General features: G+C 42.1%; 2 protein-coding genes across 2 annotated transcripts in view; both read left to right on the top strand.

Moving 5' to 3' along the window:
• The window catches only part of LOC134578293 (C-signal-like), a 38,086-nt gene extending 27,147 nt beyond the window's left edge, over positions 1-10,939 (top strand). The window contains exons 3-6 of the mRNA XM_063437270.1: positions 3,930-4,117; positions 5,971-6,132; positions 6,332-6,442; positions 10,798-10,939. Of these exons, the coding sequence (XP_063293340.1) occupies positions 3,930-4,117; positions 5,971-6,132; positions 6,332-6,442; positions 10,798-10,911 (575 nt within the window). The 3' untranslated portion in view covers positions 10,912-10,939. The remainder of the gene's footprint in view (positions 1-3,929; positions 4,118-5,970; positions 6,133-6,331; positions 6,443-10,797) is intronic.
• The window catches only part of LOC134578629 (inactive hydroxysteroid dehydrogenase-like protein 1), a 1,053,979-nt gene that overhangs the window by 281,627 nt on the left and 749,916 nt on the right, over positions 1-22,436 (top strand). The gene's annotated exons all lie outside the window — the stretch shown is intronic.

Here is a 22,436-nt window from a genome sequence, read left to right as displayed (position 1 = left end):
ATGGGAAGAATCAATCTGGTTAAAGCCTATTTGGCACCTAAGATACTATATCTGTTTAGAATGATTCCACTTCGGGTTCCGGGATCCATCCTAGAAAAATTAAATAAACTATTCCTTCCCTTTATTTGGGGAAGCTAGAAACCCAGAATTGCGCAGAACATAATCAAAAGGGATAGTATCCAAACAGGATTGGGCTTCCCCGATCTTAATCTATTACACAATTTAACCATGTTAACACATGTGAAGGCCTGGGGCAAAATTAAAAAACGGGATGGTTCCATTGTGTAAGTTCTCAGAATGGATTTTCAAATCCAAAAGACCGTTTTTGGATTAAACCGTCTATGATTAAACATTTAAATAAAAAAAAATCAGCTGCTTAAAGACGCAGTTAAGATCGGGGCAAAGGTGAGTGCCAGATTAGGATCTATAGATTATCTCACTCAGACTACACTCCTCAAAATTCTTAAATATTATACACAGGATTTAGATGTATCTGGATGGGATCATGTGGGTATTAATACCTTAGCCGATATTACGATAGAGGGGAAAATGCTGCCGTTTGACGTCATACAATCTAAATATAATATATTAAATAGAGATATCTTTCTCTATCGTAGAATAAAGAAATGAGAAAGGGATATGGAAATCTATAATTCATTAGAAAATTGGAAGGAAGTTCTGGAACTGGTTAAAAAAAAGTGTACACTCCATTAATTTACCGGAAGTACAGGTGATACTCGAAAAATTTGAATATCGCGCAAAAGTTCATTTATTTGAGTAACACAACGTAAAAGGGGAAACTAATATATGAGGTAGACGCATTACATGCAAAGCAAGATAGTTCAAGCCGTGATTTGTCATAAGTGCGATGATTATGACTTACAGCTCATGAAAACCCCAAATCCACAATTTCAGTAAGTTAGAATATTGTGAAAAGGTGCAATATTCTAGGCTCACATTGTCCCACTCTAATCAGCTAAGTAAGCCATTTCACCTGCAAAGGGTTTCTGAGCCTTTAAATGGTGTCTCAGTCTGGCTCAGAAGGAATCTCAATCATGGGGAAGACTGCTGACCTGACAGTTATGCAGAAAACCATCATTGACACCCTCCATAAGGAGGGAAAGCCTCAAAAGGTAATTGCGAAGGAAGTTGGATGTTCCCAAAGTGCTGTATCAAAGCACATTAATAGAAAGTTATGTGGAAGTGAAAAGTGTGGAAGAAAAAGGTGCACAAGCAGCAGGGAAGACCGCAGCCTGGAGAGGATTGTCAGGAAAAGGCCATTCAAATGTGTTGGAGACTTTCACAAGGAGTAGAATGAGGCTGGAGTCAGTGCATCAAGAGCCACCACACACAGACGGATCCTGGACATGGACTTCAGATGTCGTATTCCTCTTGTCAAGCTGCTCCTGAACAACAAACAACGTCAGAAGCGTCTTATCTGGGCTAAAGAAAAACAGACATGGTCTGTTGCTCAGTGGTCCAAAGTCCTCTTTTCTGATGAAAGCAACTTTGGATTTAATTTGGAAACCAAGGACCCAGAGTTTGGAGGAAGAATGGAGAGGCACACACTGCAAGATGCTTGAAGTCCAGTGTGAAGTTTCCACAGTCTGTGTTGATTTGAAGAGCGATGTCATCTGCTGGTGTTGGTCCACTGTGCTTCATTAAGTCTAGGGTCAACGCAGCCGTCTACCGGTAGATTTTGGAGCACTTCATGCTTCCTTCCGCAGATGAGCTTTATGGGGATGCTGACTTCATTTTCCAGTAGGAAACCAAAGCCTGGTTCAATGACCGTGGGATTACTGTGCTTGATTGGCCAGCAAACTCGCCTGACCTGAACCCCATAGAGAATCTATGGGGCATTGCCAAGAAAGATGAGAGTCATGAGACCGAACAATGCAGAAGAGCTGAAGGGCGCTATTGAAGCATCCTGGTCTTCCATAACACCTCAGCAGTGCCACAGGCTGATAGCCTCCATGCCACGCCGCATTGAGGCAGTAATTGCTGCAAAAGGGGCCCAAACCAAGTACTGAGTCCATATGCATGCTTATACTTTTCAGAGGTCCGATATTGTTCTATGTATACTCCTTGTTTTATTGATTGCATGTAATATTCTTATTTACTGAGATTGTGGTTTTCATGAGCTGTAAGCCATAATCATCGCACTTATGACAAATCACGGCTTGAACTATCTTGCTTTGCATGTAATGCGTCTATCTCATATATTAGTTTCCCGTTTTACGTTGCATTACTGAAATAAATGAACTTTTGCAAGATATTCTAATTTTTCGAGTATCACCTGTATATCTTAAGTTGATGAACCGTTGGTACCTTGACCCTCTACACATTAGCAAGTTTAATAAATCTACTGCAGATAGCTGATGGAGATGTTTTCAGGCACAGGGTTCAATATACCATATTTGGTGGAACTGAGAGAAATTAGAACAGATTAAAGTTAAAGTATGAGAAACATTGGTGGATATATTACAGGTAGAGTTTACATTCAAGCCACAAACCTGGCTTTTTCACCTAGATCTACTTAAGATGAATAAGCACAGTAAATACTTAATGGTAAATATTCTGCTTGCGGTTAAGTTATGCATGGTGGAAACGAGACCCTCCGGAATGGCCTATAATAACCAATCGGATTACACATCAAGCACATATGGAAAGATATTTTTATATGGTAAATGGGAAACTCCCTAACTGCAACGAAATCTGCTCCCCTTGGTTAAAATATAATTAAAGAGACTTAGACCCCAGATGGGAGAGTACCTAAACTCTGGTATATAGAGTATTAATATTGTAAACAATTTCTAGTTCTCTCTCCTCTTCCCTTTCTTTCCCAGACTTTAAAAAAAAAAAAAAATTCTTATTTTATGGAAAGATTAACCCATTCCAAAGGAAGAGGAGAGGGAATTTCAACGCTCATGGGAACACAACTGTTACTAGAGGATGAATGCTAGAATGGGTTATGAATGTTTCTTGTGTGTTTTTTGGTAATTTTATGTAGGTTTGTACTTACGTATGTCATGGGAAATACTAAAGTTTACATTCGGACAGGAAAGAATAAGAATAACAAATTATGATATTGGTACTCTATTTTATTTTTGTAGGAAAAATTATTATTTATCATACAAAATAAAAAGTACAAATTTAGGACCCTGGTTCCTTCTAACTAGATAGGATGCTCTTCCAGCTGTTTGGAACCACAGTCAATCACCTCCTAATTCCCTTCGCATGTTATCAGTTATTGCAATCACACTATAAATTATCTCTGCCATCACCTACAAATTCCTCTGTTGCTCTTGTCTCATCTCCCCATTTTACTTTTAGATTGTAAGCTCATGGGCAGGGCCTTCTTTCTTTTGTTCCGGTCTGTTTATATTGTATTGTTCCTTCCCAATTGTGGGGCACTGTAAAATATGTTGGCGATTTATAAATGGCAGTAATAATAATCATAATAATATATTCACTATTTGAGGCTTTTTTTCTTTGGTTCTTGAAAGAGATCTAGTTGTGATATTTGTTATCTCAGTTCATTACCTCCTCCATTGCTCCCACTTTTTTGGAGGTCCTGACACATTGAAACAAGGCTCATTTGCCAACCCTACTCATTTCACTCATTGTACAGAGCTGCGGAATTTGTTGGCGCTTTATAAATAATAATAATTTCAGGGTTGTTTGCAGCTTTCATCTGGTGCTCGTCATTTACCATGCCATAGGAAGAGGAAATATAAGTTGCTCAGATCACTAACTCAACAATGAGGATTGTCTTAATATAAGGGCCAAGTTTTCTTAATCTTGAAGGCCCACAAAATTATTATTTTTTTATTTGCTATTTAGAATTGTTTATGGGATGGTGGCACATGCATTCTTTATCTAGAGGTACCTGATAATACACATAATTGTATCTTACTGTATATTCACAGACGCAGCAAACCAGGAAAGTATTAAAGCAGCGTATAGAGCAGTTCACGACAGATTGAAAGGATGTGGTTTAAATATGATTATAAATAATGCTGGTATTTTTGTGGGAAGGAATAAGGAAGTGCCCAATGAAGAAATAATGATAGATACATTCAAAACCAATACCATCGGACCCTTGATCGTTACTAAGGTATCATTTTCCGTTTTTCCATTTCCATTTTAGTAGTATACTTATAGACGTAACTGCATCAAATTTAAGGGACACCCTAAGCACAAAAATCACTACAGTTCATTGTAGTGATTATGATGCAAAGAGACATTTTTTTTTAGCAGTTTGTCAAAAGATGAGGTTCTCCTTACAGCATGAATTCTCACCTGCCAGTAGGCCGATTCAAAAGTAGACTTCTACAGTAGCCCATACAAACTGGGACAGCAATGACATGTATGTACGTAGTGGGGAATCGCGATGCAGCCTAGAACAAAATCTAACCCCATTCAACCCCATTCAACCCCAGTAACGACAGACCACTTAGTATGGATGAAACAGGCCACAGCATTTATTATCACAAACTAAATTACTACATAACACATCCATAACTTTATTTATTAAATCTCTTCTTTTCTGTAACCAAAATGTTAGACATAAATAAGCATAAATTAACATATGTACATATATAACTCCACACATAGTGTTATACAGTGACCCAACTGTCCTTGCCAATAAACATAAAGTGGTTCCTAATCACCACTCCCTCTCACCTCCCCCCTCGTCATAAAAATCATATATTTCCAATGCCTGCCATCAGCCGACCTTATCCACTCTCGATGGGCACGAGACCTCAGGCAACCTAAAGTTTAACCTTTGAAGCAGGGGAGGTTTGAGACCTTAAAAAACTTGTTCATCTCATTCCATATACTTAAACGTAACCTCAAACTCAATTGGCAAGGACATACCCCCGGCTAGCTGCGACTAAATATACTAATAGGGCGGGAGGGAAGCTGTTTGCTGGCCCGAATCCCAAGTGGCACTGAGGTAAGACCTCCCCCACACTAACTTACACAGAACATAATCCCACCCACAGACTCTTTCCAACCAATCCCATGCATCTATCCCCACACTCCTACATGTGCCCTTGTCCGCTTAGCTGCGCTATCTCCCCAGGGCCTGGTTTGAGAGCGCAATGGCAAGTAAGCTCAGCATCATCAACCAAAGATAGTCCGTCTAATGCAGAATATCTATATACAAAATAAAAAGATCCAGGCAGAGCATGGTAAAATAATTTACAGGCTCCCGCCCTTTATTAAAGATTAGTCAAGCATGCACATCTACAACCTATATGGTAAATTATTACATTGCAGGTGGTAAAGGCACAACTGTGAGATCACAAACTTCTTCTCAGTCAATCTAGTACAGGGGTGCCCAATGGAAGGCCCCCAGATGTTTTAAAACTACAGTGTCCATGATGCTTTGTCATTCTAAAGACATTCTAAAAGCATGTAAAACATCATGGGAGTTGTAGTTCTACAACATCTGAGGATCTACCTTTGCAGGGATCACCCCTGATCTAGTACATATCACATGTATGTTCAGAGAATTAAGATCGCACAGGGCCTTAGGCATGTTACCGGTCTGGGCCCTCCTGTTCTTTCTTCACATTGGGCTGGTGAATGGAGCCAGGCATATTAATGGGACTCATCTCTAATCTCTGGGCATTAGGCAGCTTCCTATGGTCATCTTATGGTTAATCACCATATGGTCAGTCCTGCTCTGAATGTGTAGCAGGTATTACAAAACCATGTTTGCATGTTAGATTTGCAGTGTCTTTCATCTCACCCGTCAATTAACCAATAATTTCATCATATCATCAATATACTATTCATAAATAATCCAGTAATCCAGCCACTATTATATCTGACATATTGTATAATAGAACGCACGGGATTTCAAGTATCCTGTATAATGTATGATTACAGTTTCATGTCTTTCCTAAATCATAGGAGGCTTGAGTCACTTTAATTTAAAATCTTAATTTTACTTGTTAGGAATTCCTTCCCTTGCTCAAGAAAGCTGTCCAAGAAAGCCCCGATGAGAAGATGAGCTGCAGAAAGGCATCTGTGATCAATATAAGCAGCGAGCTTGGCTCTATAACAAAAGTTCCAGACATGTATTTAATGTTTCCAGCTATTGCCTATCGATGCAGTAAGGTAAAGATGTTCACAAACCTTAAAGGGACACTGTTGGCACCCAGACCACTTCAGCTCATTGCTGGACTACAGATCCCCATAATTCTTGGTCATTAATGTCCAAGTGTAATCCAACATCAACCCCCACCCCCCCCTGCCCCCCCCCACAAGTTAGAGTGTAACCCATTAGACACTCACATTTCAATAATGACATCCACAGGCCGCCTTGAATATGCTGACTCGCTGCCAATCAGAGTCTTACAAGAAGGATGGAATTCTGTGTGTTGTTATTCATCCTGGCTGGGTGCAGACTGACATGGGAGGTTCACAGGTTTGTATTATAAGCAAATTTTCCTGTCTTATTTACCACGTTGGTCATATTGACAACCTAGTCATTGAATGCCATGTGATACCTATATTTAATTTTGGATTTTTTAAATTAAGTATATCAACATTATATTTTTTTAATTTTGGATTTTCCCACTGATTTAAATTGTATTATCAGGAGATAACTAAATATTTCCAAATCCATCTTTCTTAATTGATGTGGTTATGGTCACACATGAATGGATATTGCAAATTTTGGCTTAAGGGACATTCTTGGCACCCAGACCACTTCAGCTAATTGAAGTGGTCTGGGTGCTGTTCCCCTGTTGCACTTAGTGCTGCAATGTAACACATTGCAGTTCCAGAGAACTGCATTGTTTACATTGCTGTTCTAAATCTACCCACTGTGGCTGTCTATCAGACAGCCACTGGGGGCACTTCCGGATTTGTAACAGACATTTGGTCCAGTATCTAATGCTGGACGACCTCCAGCATCAGATTTTCCCCATAGGAAGGCATTTAATAATGCTTTTCTATGTGGAAGTTTAATGCGCACGCTTGGTCGTTGCCGTGAATGCGTATTAGGTATCCCCCGCTGGTTGACGTCGGTGGGGGAGAAGTGTTGGCAGAACATGACCCAGCACAGAGGGACATCGGAGCTGGATTCAGGTAAGTAGCTGAAGTGGTTTTAACCCGTTCAGCGACCTGGGATGGAGGGCAGGAGGGAGGGGGGCACTACAGGATCCTGCAGTGCCAGGAAAACAGGTTTGTTTTCCTGGCACCGGAGAGTCCCTTTAAGGCTAAGATATCCCTTTTAGGGCAGACCATTCTCTAAACCACAAACGAATTAGAGTAAGCAAATTAACATGACCCTACAACCACACAATAGGTATATATTTAGCATTTCTGGCTATTTGTGTGTTTAAAGGGACAGTATAGTCACCAAAACAACTTTAACTTAGTGAAGAAGTTTTGGTGTATATGTCATGCCCCTGTAGTCTCGTTGCTCAATTCTCTGCCATTGAAAAGTTAATTAAATTTTCAAATTATTATTATTGGTATTTATATAGTGCCAACTTATTCAGCAGTTCTATTATGTAAGGGGGAAATTTAACAAAAAAGAGACATTTATAAAATCATACAGGAACAATAGGTAGATGAGGACCTGTCTAAGCGAGCTTACAGTCTAGAGGAGTTAGGGTATAAAAACACAATAGGCAGCAAGGGAGAAAGCAACCAAACTAAGTGGAAAACTAGCAGAACTAGAGGTAAGAATGGAGGGTGGCTCTTTAGGAGAGAGCAAGAGACAGATATGTGACATAGAAGCTACACTGGGAGACCATAAGCATTTCGGGACAGATAGGTTTTAAGGGACTTCATACACAGTTGAAGACTAGAGGATAGTCTGATGGGGGTAGACAGGATGTTCCAAAGGAAGGAGCCATCTCTGAAAAGTTGTGCAAGTGCAACTTAGCAGTGAGGCTGCGAGCAGCGGACAGGAGAAGGACACCGCCAGAGCTGAGAGACCGAGAAGGGGCATATCTATGAATCAGTGGAGAAATGTAACAGGGGCTTGAGTTGTTTAGAGCTTTATAGGTAAGGTATATTCTTTTACCATATATGTCAAAAGTGTTTAACTCATTCTGGTCTGAGGGAAAGATTCCTGGGTAGTCACTATGTGTACAGATTACCACTCTGCTGAAACCGAGCAAAAATTCAGGATAGATGTACAAGTTTTCACCCAATTGCTTTAGTAAATAATGATGTAAAAATGTATGCAAAGATTTTGGCCGATAGGTTGGCACAGATTATCCCTGCAATAATAGATAGAGACCAGGTAAGTTTTATTACAGGAAGACAAGCCCCAGATGGTATCAGAAGGTTCATTAATATAATCTACCAAATTAAATCAAATAGAACACCTTAATATATTGATTACATTTATACCTGATTCTTTTATCAATGCAGTATTTGCACTTTACCTTAACACTACAGCTAAATTATTTGCCACTGGTTGTGCCTCTGACGTCTTTCCATTGACAAATGGTACCAAACAAGGATGCCCACTGTCAACACTTTTTTTTGCCTTAGTAAGCCATTAGCAGCATTAATTAGAAATACAACAGAAATTAAAAGTGTTTCAGTGGGAGATAAAGAGCATGCAATCTGCCTTTTCATTGACGATAATATTTCATCTCTAATGGAACCTAAGGTATCTATAGTCCCATTATTTGGCATACTAGCAGAATTTGGAGAGATTTCATTTTACACGCTCAACACAGGTAAGACACAAGCTTTACCAATACACATTACATGGTATGATCTGGATAATTTAAGGTGACAGTTTTTCTTTGACTGGAGAGACTAATTTATTGATTATTTAGTGACCTATGTAAGAATTGGAACAAAATGCATACCTATAATTTTAAAAAGCATGGCCTGATCTGCAAAAAGATCTAGATAATAAGTGTAACCTAGAAATCTATGGTTGGGAAAACTGGAATATCTAAGCAAATGTTCTATATTATCTATGAGCTATTCCTTTAACTAAACCAAAAAACAACAACTTTCTTTTTTTCAAACAGATGCATTTGGCATTGATTAGATTCATATGGGGGTAATAAAATGAGTCAACTTAAATTTTCGGTTCTACAAAATCTTAAAATTCAGGGAAGTATGGGGATGCAACATTTCTTTAAATATTTTCATGCTACCAATGCAGCTGTAGCATTAACATTTAACCAACAACTACAATATCCAATGTGGTGAGATGGAAAGGGATTGCATGCTGCCACACCCTATAAAAGAGGTGTGAAGATAGTCACCATCACTGGGGACAGGAGACCTATACTTTATGTAGGTCCCCAGAGTACTATTTTGTTACAGGGACATGTCCCATTGTTCCAGGGATACTTCCAGACCAGTGATGCATCCTGTCCTGAACCCAGGGTTGTGGGGTATGGCTTCCTCCTGCTTGGGTGGGAAGGAGACTTTGTTGTTTCAGGTTGTTAGAATTATATGCACAAAATGGAGCTGAGTCTTTGCATGGTTTGATGGGGCTGAGGTTTGTTTTCAGCAAGAAAAACAAGGAATTATGGAAAGAAGACTTGATGGGGAAATGCATGTGCTGTTAGATATCCAATGTATGCAAATTACCCTTTGTGTGTATAAATACCCCTGCATAGCTGTAATAAAGAGAGTTGTTGACCACAGCAGGACCGGTGCAAGGATTTTTAGCTACACAAGCACAAGATTAATTTGCAGCACCTTCTCTCCGCTACCCCCCTGCCCCCCCAAAAAATGCCTTTTCACCTGTGTGTCTTGTAACCTCCCCTTTTCAATTTCTTAGCCCTTTTAGTGTTTCATATCCCCTCTTTTAAACATCTTACCCCTTTGCCCCTTTAGTGTATTTTATTCCCCTTTTAGTGTGTCTTTCAACCCACCCCTTGTGTGCCTCTTCCTTCTCCGAGCCTCTTTGTATGTCTCTTAAGAAAACTGGTTTGGAAAAAACATATTAATATAATCCTAGTACAAGTGGCACTGTAACACAACATTATTATTACTTGATGCCTAGCCTAATCCTAAAAACAGTTTATGTGCTTGCTTGGAAGAAACATCTAGGGGCCCTGTACAACCTGGAGGAATGGCTCAGTTTCTGTCAGGATTATAGTTAATCCAACACACGGAATAGTATCACACCTAGGACTAAGGATAACGTCTAACCAGACCTTAGAATGGCCAGACCTAACATACCGCATAATAGTCAAAATACTTGCCGAGTTCAGGGACACTGAATGAGACACAACGATGAGGAAAGCCAGAAGTCAAGGACACCAGAAATTAGGAAAGTCAAAACAAAGCCAAAGTCAAATACTAGAAAAACGCAATCAGGAACACACTCTCAGACAACCAGCTAGTGGAAACCATGACACAGCACTGACAAAAAGGTAATTTGGGTTTAAATAACCCTCGTTAGGCTGTAATTGGCTGTCTCTGACCTCTAACCCCAAAATGTGCGTGTGCGTCTATGACGTGATGCTGCACGCACGTCGGCGCCATCTTTGATGTGGGCGAAGGAAAGTTTCTTATAAAAGTCCGATCCACAGCGGCCGGTGTTCCTAACAACATCGCACCCGCTGGGGAGACTGGGTAGCTGCCCGCTGAGCCCAAGGAAAGTTTGAAACATCTCTGATGGCAGAGATGTCAGGAGCCGTGTCAGTTTATTCCTACTTTAAAAGGAATAGAATTGTAATGTATAGAATTGCAATGCTCTATAAATTGCTGGGTAGTTTAATTTTATATCAGATTGATCAAATTGTAAATAGAATTACTATAAATAATACACTGCTTGTTTTTTAGGCTCCGGTAACAGAGCAGGAGTGTGTCACTGGCATAATGGGAGTATTTGAAAAACTCTCGGAAAAACAAAGTGGATCATTTTTGGATTGGAACGGAAATACACTTCCCTGGTGAATAATCGAATCTGCACAAATCTCTGCTGTTGCAAATAAAGTTAATCTTTTCCTGTTCTGAAGGCTCTTCCTGCAGAACAATATTAAATGTCACACTATGAAGTGGTTTTAGTTAGTGTTTTTTTATATACATTTCAAACTATGTTATCTCCTTTTAAAAGATAAAGTCTGCTAAAGAAACAGAAGAGAGGTAGGAGACCACAATAATGAAGTATACATTTGCGAGCAGCAGCCAGAATCATATGGATTGATTTAGGAACATTAAAGGGACACTATAGTCACATGAACAACTTCAGCTTAATGAGGTTGTTCAGGTGAGAACTATAGCTCCCTGCAGCCTTTCTCCTGTAAACACTGTATTTTCTGAGAAAATACAGTGTTTACATTGAAAGCTAGGAACACCTGCATGCAGACACTGAACTTTCCTCATAGAGATTCATTGTTTCAATTCATCTCTATGAGGAGATGCTGATTGGCCAGGGCTGTGTTTGAATCATGCTGGCTCTGCCCCTGATCTGCCTCTTTGTCAGTCTCAGCCAACCTATGGGGTAGCACTGTGATTGGGTCAGGCTACTGATACCGGAGAAACTGACGGAAGCCAAGCACAGAGAGATGGACACAGGTTTCTTCAGGAAGGAAGAGATTCTTTATTCGGTTCACCGATCGGGACTCAGAGGGACTAATGTCACCAAAATACAGCAAGTTCTGAGCCCCGGACAATAGTGCAGGCTCCTTATATAGGCATATAACTCCTCCCATATTAAGCTCTTTCCGCACATTCTCTTGACCAATCAATACAAATAAGAATTAACTTCCTGTTTGACCGCATGGCTTGTCCAGCACAATGGAGGAGGGGAATACTATATCCTGTATTTTCGCACATGCTCCGTACACTACTGATCGTATCTTGCCACGTGCAACCAACTGATCGATACGTCAGCATATGCACGTACACATGCCACGTGGTAATCTCGGCCTACTAAATTTATTTTTACCGAGATTCCACCACATTCCCCCCTTTGATGCCTCTTGATATTTCACAATTACTTGAGGCATCACTTAACCTTAGTTTGCATACACCTCAGGTTACCATGAACCAGACCAGACTTTTCCTATGATGTGAATCCCTCAACACTCCTCTTCCTGCATTGGTTCTCCCTGATATAGAGCCTCATATCTATATATAGCCATTATCTGTGCTGCAGCCTTCCTTTCTGCTATATTTTCTATCAGGCTTTGCACAGACCTAACTACTAAGGGGATAAGACATGGCAGGAGTAGACACAACATCAAAATCAGTAGGACTCCACCTACCAATGCCTTAAGCCCTCCAAACTGCTCATACCAGCTACCAAACCAACTACTTGGATTGTACCCTTTCCATACCTGAGTAGGCACATGCGCTAGTTTAACCATATGGCTAGTAAGCTCAGCTATTGCTTGCCCTTCGTCATCTATTTGAAGACAGCAATTGCTCAGGTTAAACTTCCCACATACACCTCCCTCTACTGCCAATAGGTAATCCAAGGCTAATCTATTTTGGTATACTGCTGTCCTCATCCTGGTATTATGCTTCGCTAGAAGATTGAGCGCTTGTGAGGTCTCATTAGTAATTAACTCAACCACCGCCTGTAACCTTATAATACGGTTGAGCATATAAATTGGGGTTCTATAACCAAAAGTACCATCCTCTGCCCATGTGGCTGGCCCATAATAATCTATAATACGCTGGGGAGGCCATTCATCATCTTCCCAGGCGCCTATCTCTATGGGTCCCCTTTTCTTCCTATGATTCACATCATACACTTTAACACCCAAAGTCTCACCTGTTTCAATAGGTAACAAGAAGAAGGATGGTTTGAGCATACCCAACACACATGCCCCTTCCCAATCCTGTGGCAACTCCGAATAGGCCTTCTTACCACAGATCCAGTACAAATTTGCTGGGGCTCTCCAACTAGATGTGATGGATAAATCAAACCACACGTCCTTTAAATTGGCATATCTTGCAAACGGGTTAGATGGTTCTGAGACATTTGAAGCCGACCACCAAGTTGTATTCTTTGTATCATCATCATAAGCTTTTTGCCCTAGACAAGTTAACTCTCCTACAGAAATATTATACATCATTCCTTTCCTTGCTATGCAAACATAACCTATGATGGAGGTCTTTAATCTCCACTCAGATTTACCTCTAACTTTCATCTGATAATCAGCTTGTGAAGATATCAATTGTTCAACTGCCTGAGAACCGGACATTACCTCCTTTGCTTCCCAAGGCCATTGGTCTCCCATGTTAGTACCTCCACACACATAGCAGTTGGTAACATTAAGACTACCGGCAATACTTTCAGCTAAATCAATGAACAGGTTTTTAGCGTTATGGGGGATCTTATTATCTATACTCATCTCTTCATAAAAGGAATGGTATACCTGATGAGTTTGGGAGGTTACCGTATCGGTCTCTATCCCTATAAACAATACTGTCCCAGGGTCTAAACCCGTCCCGTATATTTGAAACCCAAATAAATTACCATATCTATCTAAGAATTGGTCAGGATTATTTATAAGAATATGGACTGGATTGCATTCCATAGACTTACAGTATGGATTGGTAGGCAACTTAGTCACAATCATATCCTTTTCTGCTGTCTGTCCCCAAGTTGCCCACCCCACACAAGACCAATATGGGCAAAAATTATATTCTCTATTTGGGCATCTAGGACTCACATACTTATTTTTACTGCTGGGACAAATATATTTATCATTAGACCCATACGTTCTCTCCCATCTAAGATCCCCACATACATTCCACGGCTTTCTACCACTTGATATTGCTTTACATGCATCAAATAGCAGAACACCCGAAGAATGTACGGATTCTAATACCGTTTTATTAGGGTCCCCTGAGGATCTCCATTCCTGAGAGTCAACCAAATTGTACGGGGTTGATACTCTGGATTGAAGCACTTAGGTTCTCCTACCCCTAGATGGCATACACTATACTCTACATTTAAGTATCTACATCACCTTTACACTCATATTGCGAATGCCAAATTAGGGTCTGGGAAATATGGTTACCTGTTCTTGTAGTCTTAATGCATACCTCACAGCTAGGAGTTTCGGTACCTCTACCTTCCTGAATATAAAAATACATATAAATAAACATCATCATAAGCACATCTTTCGTCGGCATCCTCAGTCTTCGTCCGTGCGATGGCACCTCAGCTTCCAGGGTGTAAGGGCTGCAGGGAATGGAGTTCTGCTCGTCTTCACAGGGGTCCCTTCGAGACTTTTCCTGACTTTTAAATCACTCGTTGGTGAGCGGACAGGCTTTATTATGGCCGTCTCACTCACTTACCAATCTCTGAAACTAAAATTTGTAATCCACAAGGTTCCTCGTCACTCCGACTGAGTCGTGCGCTTTAACCGGATCTTGCAGGGATTCTCTGGATCTGGTGTAACTTGCCAAGAATCGACTGCTGCTGGTTTAACCCTGGAGTGATGTATCCACGGAGTCACTTCGGCCACTTTTATCGCTGTAGGGGTAGACAAAAGAACAACATAAGGACCTCTCCACTTGGGCCCTAACGGTACATTATTCCACTCTTTAATCCACACCTGGTCTCCTGGGTGGTAACTATGAACAGGGGGATAAATATTCACAGGTAATCTATCTTGTACCCATTTCTGTACCTCCTCCATAGTCTTACCCAACTCTACAACCTGCTGACGAGTAATTCCTTCTCCCAACTGACTCAAATCCCCCCTTAAGTTACCAAGTACGGGAGGTGGACGCCCATATATGATTTCAAAAGGAGAGAGACCCATCCTTCTGGTAGGTGTACTGCAGATTCGTAACAGAGCTATAGGCAAAAGAACATTCCACTTAAGTTGGGTTTCCTGACACATTTTTGCCAACTGGTTCTTAATAGTTCTATTCATTCTCTCTACCTTACCAGAACTCTGAGGTCTATATGCCGTATGGAGCCTCCACTTTATACCAAGCATATGAGTCAGTTGTTGTAGGCATTGATGAACAAAAGCTGGACCATTGTCCGATCCTATAGAGCAGGGTAGTCCATATCGGGGTATTATTTCTCGTAGCAGGAATCTCACAACTTCTCCTGCTTTCTCTGTACGAGTAGGACATGCTTCTACCCAGCCTGAATAGGTGCACACAACTACTAGTAGGTAGCGATGTCCACCAGATTTAGGCATTACTGTATAGTCAATTTGTAGATCGGACATAGGGAGTCCCCCCATAAACTGAACTCCTGGTGGCTTTACTGGTCCTTGCCTTGCATTATTTTTTAGCACACGTTACACATCTTCGTACAATGGCTTGAGTTAAGTTGGACAATCTTGGTATGTAGAAATGTTTTCTGAGAGATTCTTCTGTACTGTCTCTCCCAGAATGTGTCCCGTTGTGATAGTTTTGGACAATTTCTACCACTAGTGATGCTGGAATAACTATTCTCCCGTCTTCTAACTGATACCATTTGTTCTCCAAATACTTTCCAGGTTCAGTCTTTAACCACTCCTCTTCTTGAGCTGTATAAACTGGAGTCCATTGAGACAGTGGGGTTGGTATAAGAGCAGCTATATGTTCCACATATTCCTGTCTTCCTGATTCAGCGGCACGATTAGCTGCATTATCTGCCATCCGGTTTCCTTTGGTTACATCACCATCTCCTCTCAGATGCGCTCGACAATGTATAATGCCGACTTCTTTCGGTTCCCATACTGCTTCCAATAGTTGTAGGATTTCAGCTGCGTACTTGATTTCTTTGCCCTCTGAATTTAATAGTCCTCTTTCTTTATACAAAGCTCCGTGGGCATGAGTGGTTAAAAACGCATACTTGGAGTCCGTGTAGATGTTCACTCTCAAACCTTCAGCCAATTGTAACGCTCGTGTCAGTGCTATCAATTCTGCCTTTTGTGCTGATGTTCCTTTTGCCAGTGGCCGAGCTTCTATCACCTTGTCTATTGTTGTTACTGCATATCCTGCATAGCGGATCCCTTCTTTCACATAACTACTGCCGTCTGTATAATATTGAACATCGGGGTTCTGGATGGGAAAATCACGAAGATCTGGTCTACTTGAGAATACTTCATCCATCACCTCCAAACAATCATGTTGACTTTCAGTAGGTTGTGGCAAAAGGGTAGCTGGATTTAAGGTATTAACAGTCTCTAAATGCACTCTCGGGTTTTCACACAACATTGCTTGATACTTAGTCATACGGTTATTACTAAACCAATGATTTCCTTTGTAATCCAACAACGTCTGTACTGCATGTGGGACTCGTACATAAAGTTCTTGACCCAGAGTGAGTTTATCGGCTTCAGCTACCAGCAGGGCAGCTGCAGCTACGGCTCTTAGACAAGGTGGAAGTCCGCTGGCCACTGCATCCAGTTGCTTAGACATGTAGGCAACAGGTCTTTGCCATGATCCCAAGTACTGTGTCAATACTCCCACAGCCATTCTTCTTTGCTCGTGTACATACAGGTAGAATGGTCGTGTGTGATCAGGCAGACCTAATGCTGGGGCACTCATCAAAGCCTTCTTCACATCTTCAAATGCCGTTTGCTGTTCTTGAGTCCATAAGAAGGGGTCGTGTTCTGTACCCTTGATAGCTGCATACAGAGGTTTTGCCAATATCGCGTAACTGGGAATCCATATCCTACAGAAGCCTGCTGCCCCCAAGAACTCTCGCACTTGTCTTCTATTCTTGGGTGTTGGTATTTGGCACACAGCTTCTTTTCTCTCTGGCCCCATTATCCTTTGACCTTCAGAGATATTGAATCCCAGATATTTGACAGTTGGCAGACACAACTGAGCCTTCTTCCTAGACACCTTGTATCCTGCCTTCCAAAGAATGTGTAGTAGATCGTGCGTTGCTTGCTGACATATTTCCCTTGTGACTGCGGCTATCAACAAGTCATCTACATATTGTAACAATACACACTCTCCTGGGATGGACTCGAAATCCAGTAGATCTTGACTTAGAGCTGAACCGAACAGGGTAGGTGAATTTTTAAACCCTTTGGGCAGTCTTGTCCAAGTCATCTGGCGTTTTGAGCCCGTTACAGCATTTTCCCATTGGAAAGCGAAGATACATTGGCTTTCTGCGGCAATTCGGAGGCAAAAGAAGGCATCTTTGAGGTCTAAGACTGTAAAATAGGTAGCCCCGCCCGGAATTAAAGCAAGCAGGTTATACGGATTGGGCACAACTGGATGTATACTAACAACCGCATCATTGACTGCTCTCAAGTCCTGCACAGGGCGATACTCATCTGTACCGGGCTAATGAACAGGCAGCAATGGGGTGTTCCAGGGGGAAGTACAGAATTTTAGGATACCATACCGTATGAACTTATCCAGGTAAGATTGAATGTTTTTCTTAGCCTTCTGCGGGATGTGATATTGTCGTAGGCTCACTGGATAAACCCCAAGTTTTAGTTCGATTTTAATAGGTGGAATATTGCGGGCCAGTCCTGGTGGGTTGTTCTCTGCCCAAACTCCTGGTATGTTGAATAAGGATTCATCACTCCTAGGGTTTTGGCTAGTCAACGCTGTATAAAGTCGCCACTCTTCTTCCTTTGGTACGGATAATGTCATAATACCTGAAGGTCCATTAAACTTTAAGGATGTTGTTCCGTTTGGTAGGAACGTAATCTGCGCTTGTAATTTGGATAGCAAATCACGTCCCAGCAATTGGACTGGACATTCAGGCATGTAAAGGAATTGATGTTTTACTACGTGGCCTCCCAATGTACAGAGTCGACTTTTAAGAACCGGTTTTGCAGCACTTCTTCCAGTTGCTCCTATCACGGTAATAGTTCTTCCAGATGGAGGAGCAACTAGGTTAGTCACCACCGAATGTTCAGCACCAGTGTCGATCATGAATGCACTCCTTTTTCCCCCTATTGATACATCGACCATAGGCTCCGCTCGACCAAGGGGGATGGAGCCCGGTCGGTATCAATAGTCCTGCATGACCGTGTCAGCCAATCCTACAAAGTCCCTACTTTCTCTATCGCGGGACCTTTGCGCTGCGGGATAATATCTATCCTCTCTTACACTTCCTCTATTACCATTACTCCCTCCGGGACCTCCTCTACCTCTCGCTCTGCCTCTAAAGTTTCCATAACCTGCCCTGGGTGGGTCTCTCTCGTACTGCTCTCTTTTCGGACACTCGCTTCTCCAATGCCCTTCTTCTCTGTAATACGCGCACTGATTCCTACTCAAGGGCTCCCTATTCCACCTACTATCGCCTCTATCTGGGCCCCGTCTATCTACGCCTGCGATCGCTACCGCTAGCATATCCACCTTTTTACGCATCTTGCGCTCTTCCTCTTTCTTACTTTCTGATTCCCTATTCATATATACCTTATTTGCTACCTCCATTAGTTGGGTGATAGACATTCCTGCAAACCCTTCTAACTTCTGTAGCTTGCGCTTAATATCCCCGTAGGCTTGGCTGACAAAGGCAGAGTTTACCATTCGGGAATTATCAGTGTCTTCCGGATCAAAGGGGGTATACAAGCGGTATGCCTCCAATAATCGGTCATAAAAGACACTAGGTGCTTCATCACTTTTCTGAATCACCTCAACTGTCTTCGACATATTTATGGCTTTCTTCCCTCCGGCTTTCATGCCAGCAATTATAGCATCTCTATAGGCTTTTAGGTGACGTATATCTGCACCATTAACATTCCATTCGGGATCGGTATTAGGATAATGAGTTGCGGCCCATGCTGCTGGATTGGCTTGATTTAAAGTACGGCTTCTTCCTCCAGTGCTTTAATAGCCGCTTGATTTATCCTAGTCCTCTCCTCATTGTTAAATAATGTCATTAATAGTTGCTGGCAATCAGCCCAGGTTGGATTATGCGTCTGGACTATCGAGGTGAACAGGTCGGTCATGGCTTGTGGTTTCTCAGTATACGAGGAATTGTGGGTCTTCCAATTCAAGAGATCGGTAGTCGTGAATGGGACATAGACGAAGACTGGGTCAGCATACACCATTTGACCTGTGGCATCAAGATAGGCTGACCCAGGATTCAAACGAAGAGGCATCTGATAATGTTTGGGTTGTTGGGTACCGGTCAGTTGTCGGGTTAGTATAGGGCTACGTGGAGGGGCGTCGGTTAGAGGTTCCGGTCGGGGGGTAGTAAGACATGAGGATGTAGAAGCTTGATTTTGGGGAAGGTCGGTAAATAGAATATTCCGAGCCGGGCTAGAAGAAGCCTGACCGGAAGCTTAAATTGGCGCCAAATCAGGATATATGGGTTTAACGGGGGTTGGTACCGGAAGGGGAGGTTTAGTAACGGGTGGGATGGATTCTGAGCTGGAGGAGGAAGTAGATGGGGACAACGGACGAGTGGGTGTGGAACTTCCTGTACTTGTATCACTTCCCTCTACAGGGAAGTAAGGGGGCGGCATAAGGATCTCGGACTCAGGGGGCGTGTCCAAAATGGGCTTAACCGTAGTCCTAGTGGACAAACAAGTCCTGGCCACCATGAGGCGACATTGCTCCTCGTGGCATATCCGGATCCATCTTGGCGAGTCGTTTACGGCCTGCCTCCAACAATCAATGTATGGAAACTGTCCGTAAAGTTCAGGCCTACCTGATGCAGCCACGTGTACACGCTGTACCAGATTTGGATCCAAACTGCCACGTGGCGGCCATGCCGCGACCAAAGTAGGCCACTCCCTAGTGCACAAAGTGACCAAACGTACAGAAGACATTTTAATCCCCAAATCACATTTTGTAAATCCCTTTTTAAAATTCTTCACCATACAACCTAAGGGATCCAAAATCGTCGACTCCGACGCGCCCATACTTATCAATGGAGCGTCGTTGACAACGAATACTATACGCACGCTCTATTCAACAGTCACACCCGTTCCTTCGGCAACAGCACCACGTGGTACAGTTACCAAGTGAAACGTACACAATAACACAATGAACACTCAGGGAATTCCCGTGCACACACAGCTGTTACACCAGTCACTAAATAATCGATATTATGCCCTTTGGCGAAACTATACAGTCACCCACGCTATAATTCTCTATATATGAATTACCCATCTATAACACACCCCAGTAACATCGTCTTTTTACAAATAGTAGTTACAGTACGGTTAGCATAGGTCAAAGTACAATTTAAGGTCACAATACAATTATTAGTGGTTATGGTGTTAGACATGCATTAGACGACAATGATTAGTACTTATATACAGTGTCAGTAAATATACAGGGTTATGGTACCGTGCACTATAGTACAGCAACACACTATTAACACTCTCGCTAGACGGCTGAGCTCTCGCTATCTAACAAGATATACACGTTACTAACAATCTTTAACACATATACAATCCCAACTAAACTATTGGCCAGTACCTTGATGGACTACCTAAAACTATCTACATCCATTTTGGTTAGCCACACTGCCCAAGCACCACATATAGCGAACTAGAGGGCGGAATTTACAACAGAACCCTTTTAGTCCTTCTACTCTATCAATAGTCTAGTGGGTTCCAAATGTACACGCCTTCCCACTTAGCCAAGATAGGTTGAGAGCTAGCGGACCGAATTTACACAGACGCCGCTTAGTCTCCCGGTCCCTCCGACCTAGCGAACAAATTGTACACCCTAGAACGCTAGTCTAGACAAGACACCGGTGTCCGGCTAGGGCTATTTACACAGAACCCCGCCTGACTCCAAACCAAATCAAACGGTCTTACTAAAGAGCGTTCGATTGAGCGGTGCGCCTTCGCTCCTTCCCTCCGACAGAGGGGGCAGATTCCATACACAGATTTAACCCCTTATGGGCCTACCGCACAATCGGTATACCCCTAGTGGGTCCGCCGTCTAAAACAGCGGTCGTCTTACCTCCTCGTTCCTGAACCTGAGTTCACACTCATCGACGGGGACACCCCAGCACTTACTACGTAGAGGCCGATGATCTCCTGGACAACAGACCAGTGGCGCCGAGACGAAGGGAGGTCCACGCAGAAGTTCAGGGGTGTAGCCGTAGAGAACGTGGGCAAAGATAGACCGTCTCACGCCTCTGCTTCTCAGCTACCGTTGAACGATGAGCTTCCCGGCCAATGCACCAAATGATACCGGAGAAACTGACGGAAGCCAAGCACAGAGAGATGGACACAGGTTTCTTCAGGAAGGAAGAGATTCTTTATTCGGTTCACCGATCGGGACTCAGAGGGACTAATGTCACCAAAATACAGCAAGTTCTGAGCCCCGGACAATAGTGCAGGCTCCGTATATAGGCATATAACTGCTCCCATATTAAGCTCCACCCGCACATTCTCTTGACCAATCAATACAAATAAGAATTAACTTCCTGTTTGACCGCATGGCTTGTCCAGCACAATGGAGGAGGGTAATACTATATCCTGTATTCTCGCACATGCTCCGTACACTACTGATCGTATATTGCCACGTGCAACCAACTGATCGATACGTCAGCATATGCACGTACACATGCCACGTGGTAATCTCGGCCTACTAAATTTATTTTTACCGAGATTCCACCACACTACCACATGTCAGCAGACTGCTTGTTTTTCTGAGTCTAACAGCATGCAGATTTACAGCTTCAGACTTGAATACAGTAAGATTTTTACTATATTTATGGAGGCATGAGGGGCCCAGGGGGGCTAGATGCTGGTGGTAACACTATAGGGTCAGGAATACATGTTTGTGTTCCTGACCCTATAGTGATCCTTTAAGATGCACTTTCATTATCAAAATTGCACTTTTTAAATGAAATAACTGCACTTTAGATTGTGATGACTATCACCTATGATATGGGTTACAACCTTAAGAACGTTCAAATTTGGTCATATTTGATATTTCAGTTCCTAAGGCTTTCTTTTATAGTAGATTGCCTTTCACTAAAATGGAACCTTAAATTTTATGCTGATAATACGAGCTTGAAACGGACATTGGTGTCAGTGGAACTCATATCTAACTCCAGTGGAACGCAAAGCAGAATTGACGTTGCTAAAACACATGGTAGTGCATTCTGGAACGCATAGGAAGTCGGTAGTGGCACAGAGAACAGATGCAAATGATCCACAGCTGAGAAAGTAGGTGTGAACGACTTGAAGAAAAGAGATTGGTAAATGACTAAATAAACAGCTGAGAGAACAGGGATGACACCCACTTCACCACCAATAAATGGAAAGTGCTCCTTTATAATGGGACGAAGGGGAGGGAAGAATTAAGGCAGTTTTTATTGTATATTGATATCTTTGATTGTGCTTGTTTTACATCATTTAAAGTCCCTGAGGAAGTTTTTGAATGAACGAAACTTGTAGGACCTGGGCTCAATTATATACTTTTAATTCACTTTATTGAAATCATTTGTTTTTGGTATAATGCATTTTTTTATATTTACCTGGATTCCTGACCTCTCGGCTCCTGGATCGAAAACAGCACATCAGTGACAGTGAGGAGGTCGATAAAGTCCTCCATCACCGTCAGGGGAGCTA

This window comes from Pelobates fuscus, chromosome 12, assembly GCF_036172605.1.
Source record: "Pelobates fuscus isolate aPelFus1 chromosome 12, aPelFus1.pri, whole genome shotgun sequence".
NCBI classification, from domain to species: Eukaryota; Metazoa; Chordata; class Amphibia; order Anura; family Pelobatidae; genus Pelobates; species Pelobates fuscus.
The sequence above is the reverse complement of the archived record's forward strand: the minus strand, read 5'-3'. Positions and strand labels throughout refer to the sequence as shown.